Source organism: Apteryx rowi, unplaced genomic scaffold, assembly GCF_003343035.1.
Source record: "Apteryx rowi isolate R43461 unplaced genomic scaffold, aptRow1 scaffold_672, whole genome shotgun sequence".
Lineage (NCBI taxonomy): Eukaryota > Metazoa > Chordata > Aves > Apterygiformes > Apterygidae > Apteryx > Apteryx rowi.
In genome coordinates this window covers 34,080-36,817 of record NW_020450952.1, presented here as the reverse complement: position 1 = coordinate 36,817, position 2,738 = coordinate 34,080, and the positions used below count along the sequence as shown (strand labels likewise).

The 2,738-nt window shown below is 37.8% G+C and overlaps 1 protein-coding gene across 1 annotated transcript; it reads right to left on the bottom strand.

Annotated features, from left to right (window-relative positions):
* Positions 1–776: 776 nt before the first annotated feature.
* On the bottom strand, positions 777–2,306 carry KCNS3 (potassium voltage-gated channel modifier subfamily S member 3). The gene has a single exon (XM_026085737.1). It carries the CDS (start codon positions 2,259–2,261, stop codon positions 777–779), a length of 1,485 nt encoding a protein of 494 aa, XP_025941522.1. The 5' UTR covers positions 2,262–2,306.
* Positions 2,307–2,738: the final 432 nt, after the last annotated feature.

The following is a 2,738-nucleotide window of genomic DNA, read 5'->3' as shown; positions in this document are numbered from 1 at the left end:
CAGGCAACAGAACTGCTCAGGTTCACAATGCAGAAAAAGTGGCTAAAAGGTACAATAAGCTCCTGTCCTGCTCTAGGCTTTGTGCTGGGACTAGTGTTTTAGACCCTTTTTGAACTGATAGAACTGAYCATGCTAGACGTGGGACACTGGAAAAAAATATAGGCACAATGGGATTAATTTATTTTAACAAACTAAAAATGCATTGTGCTTTTGGAATGAAATTCATAAATATTATGCTTCCATGGAGTAAAAACAATACGTACCAATACATTTTCTGCCTAGACTCAGAAAACTGGATCCCAACTCCAAGATTATTTATAGGTGTTAGTGAGCACAGTTTTATGGGTACATAATTCCTTCTTTTTTCAGATATATTTGCAGGTAAAAACTTCAGTGACTTGTGCCATAGTTCTTACATATTTGTAATATATCTCTACCTGAACAGCAGTAAATTAATAACAGCACATTCTGTATAAGACATCAGATTGCTGCAGGGAAAAAAAAAAAAAACATTTAATACCATTTTCATGACTTTTTTCCCCCCAAAATGCATAACATTAGTTGTGTAAAAACTCTACTACCATATGAGGCATATTTTGAAGCCTCATATAAACAATGAAGCTTGTATGGCATCCTCAGAGCAAAGAATGTCCAAATATGGCTGAGAATTAAGTACCCTGAGAATTAACTGCTCTTAATAAATTCACTGAAGTTTATAAGTCCACATTAACCAAGAATCAGAAAACAGAAATAAAGGGAAGAGAAAGTGATTCAACTCATTTTCCTGTACCATTCTCTAAAGATGTTGTGTTATAAACTTCCTCCATATCTTGGATGCTGGAGGCATCTGTTGAATCTTGGTCGCTGACTACAATTCCTACCGAAGAAAGGCTAGAAATGAAGGAGTGCATCTTTTTTGCATAAATATCCCTAATGTTAAAATATGGTAGGTCATTACATTTCTCTTTATGATCATTGTTGCACTGGTCTGGATCAATATCTTTTTGTTTTTGATAGTACTTAGAAAACTTATTGAAAATAATGGTGATTGGAAGTGCCACCACTAATATCCCACAGATAATGCAAAGGGTGCCAAGCAGCTTTCCAGCAAGAGTGACAGGGTAAGTGTCCCCATAACCAACAGTAGTCATGCTGATGGTTGCCCACCACCAGCAAACTGGGATGCTGTGTAGTTCTGATGAGTCATCATCTTTCTCCACTGAGTAGACAAGAACAGAAAAAATAGAAATCCCAACAGACAGAAACAAAAGCAGAAGTCCAACTTCCTGATAGCTATGTCTCAAAGTGGCGCCTAAAGACCGCAGTCCTACAGAGTGCCTGGCCAGTTTCAGGATGCGAAATATCCTCATTAACCGGAGGATCTGAACCACTTTCCCCATGTTTTCAATATCTTCACTTTCTTCTTCCTTTGTGTCCACTGCCAAAGTGGCATAAAATGGGATAATAGAGACAAAATCGATGATGTTCAGAGGTTTCTTCCAGAACTTCTTTTGACTTGGTGCTGTGATGAGCCTGATCACTAACTCAGCAGTGAACCAGATGATGCAGGCAATCTCCACGGCTTCCAGCACAGGGTCTTCAATCTCCCTGTCATTGGCATCCAGCCTCTGAAACTCAGGCATGCTGTGGATGCACATGGCAACAATYGATGCCAAGACAACACTCAAGGAGGACACGGCAATTAACTTGGCAGACAAACAGTATGCAGGATTTTCCATTCTGACCCATATCTTCTTTCTTATTTCACCAAAACATAGATTATCAAACTTTTCCAGCTCTTTATCAAATATGGATGATTCTTCATTAGAAGAATCTAYACTTCCGTCATTGCTTTTCTGATCCCAGTCTTTCTCAGGACCTTCCTCTTTCCTTTCTTGGTACCGATTGCTGCAGCAGGAATCAATAAATAGCTCATTTATCCCCCAGTACTCTATTTCCTGGCAGAATGAAAAGACACAAAGTTCCTCCATGACATGAAGTTTGCCCGTATAGTAAAAATTCAGAACATATTGGAACAAGGAAGGATTCCTGTCAAAGTAATATTCCTTGTCTGCAACGCTATAATCATCACAGAGTTCTAGAATAGCCTCTTCTGAATGGCATTTGAGAAGTTTCCCAAGTCTGGTATGAGGAAATCGGAGCAAGGTGCTTTGATCCACTGATTGCTTAAAGCCACCCACATTCAAATTGATAAGTTCTGCATCTTTGCCAGGTCTACGGAAAAATTCACCATAAACCATTTTGAACAGAACAGTTCCACTGCTGGTGCCCAGTAAGATTACATTGAACCTACAAAGAACATAAGATATTATTAGAGCATTTAATTCAGTTTTGCTCATGTGACACGTTCTTTTTCCATCTCCAATTACTGTGAAATGCTGTAACAAAAGAGAAATGAAACGACAAATACATTATTCAGCATTTCACAGAAGCAAGTTTAAATTAGTTTAACGGTTTATTAAGTCAGTTTTAGCAAATTTGAAAGCAATACACTCTGGTTTAGCTCTCCTTAATTTTTTCTAGCATAGAGGAAGTATGCCTAATTTATGAATAAACTAGTCTCTGTAGACTACTATCACATTGCAATTAATACTCATTAGATAAGTTTACTGAAATAAACTCAGAAATCTTTGGTTAAAAGACATAAAGCTAGTCAATCTATCAAAACATTCAGGGCAAAACTTAAGAGCAGGTATTTCTCAATTATGGTGTCAGTA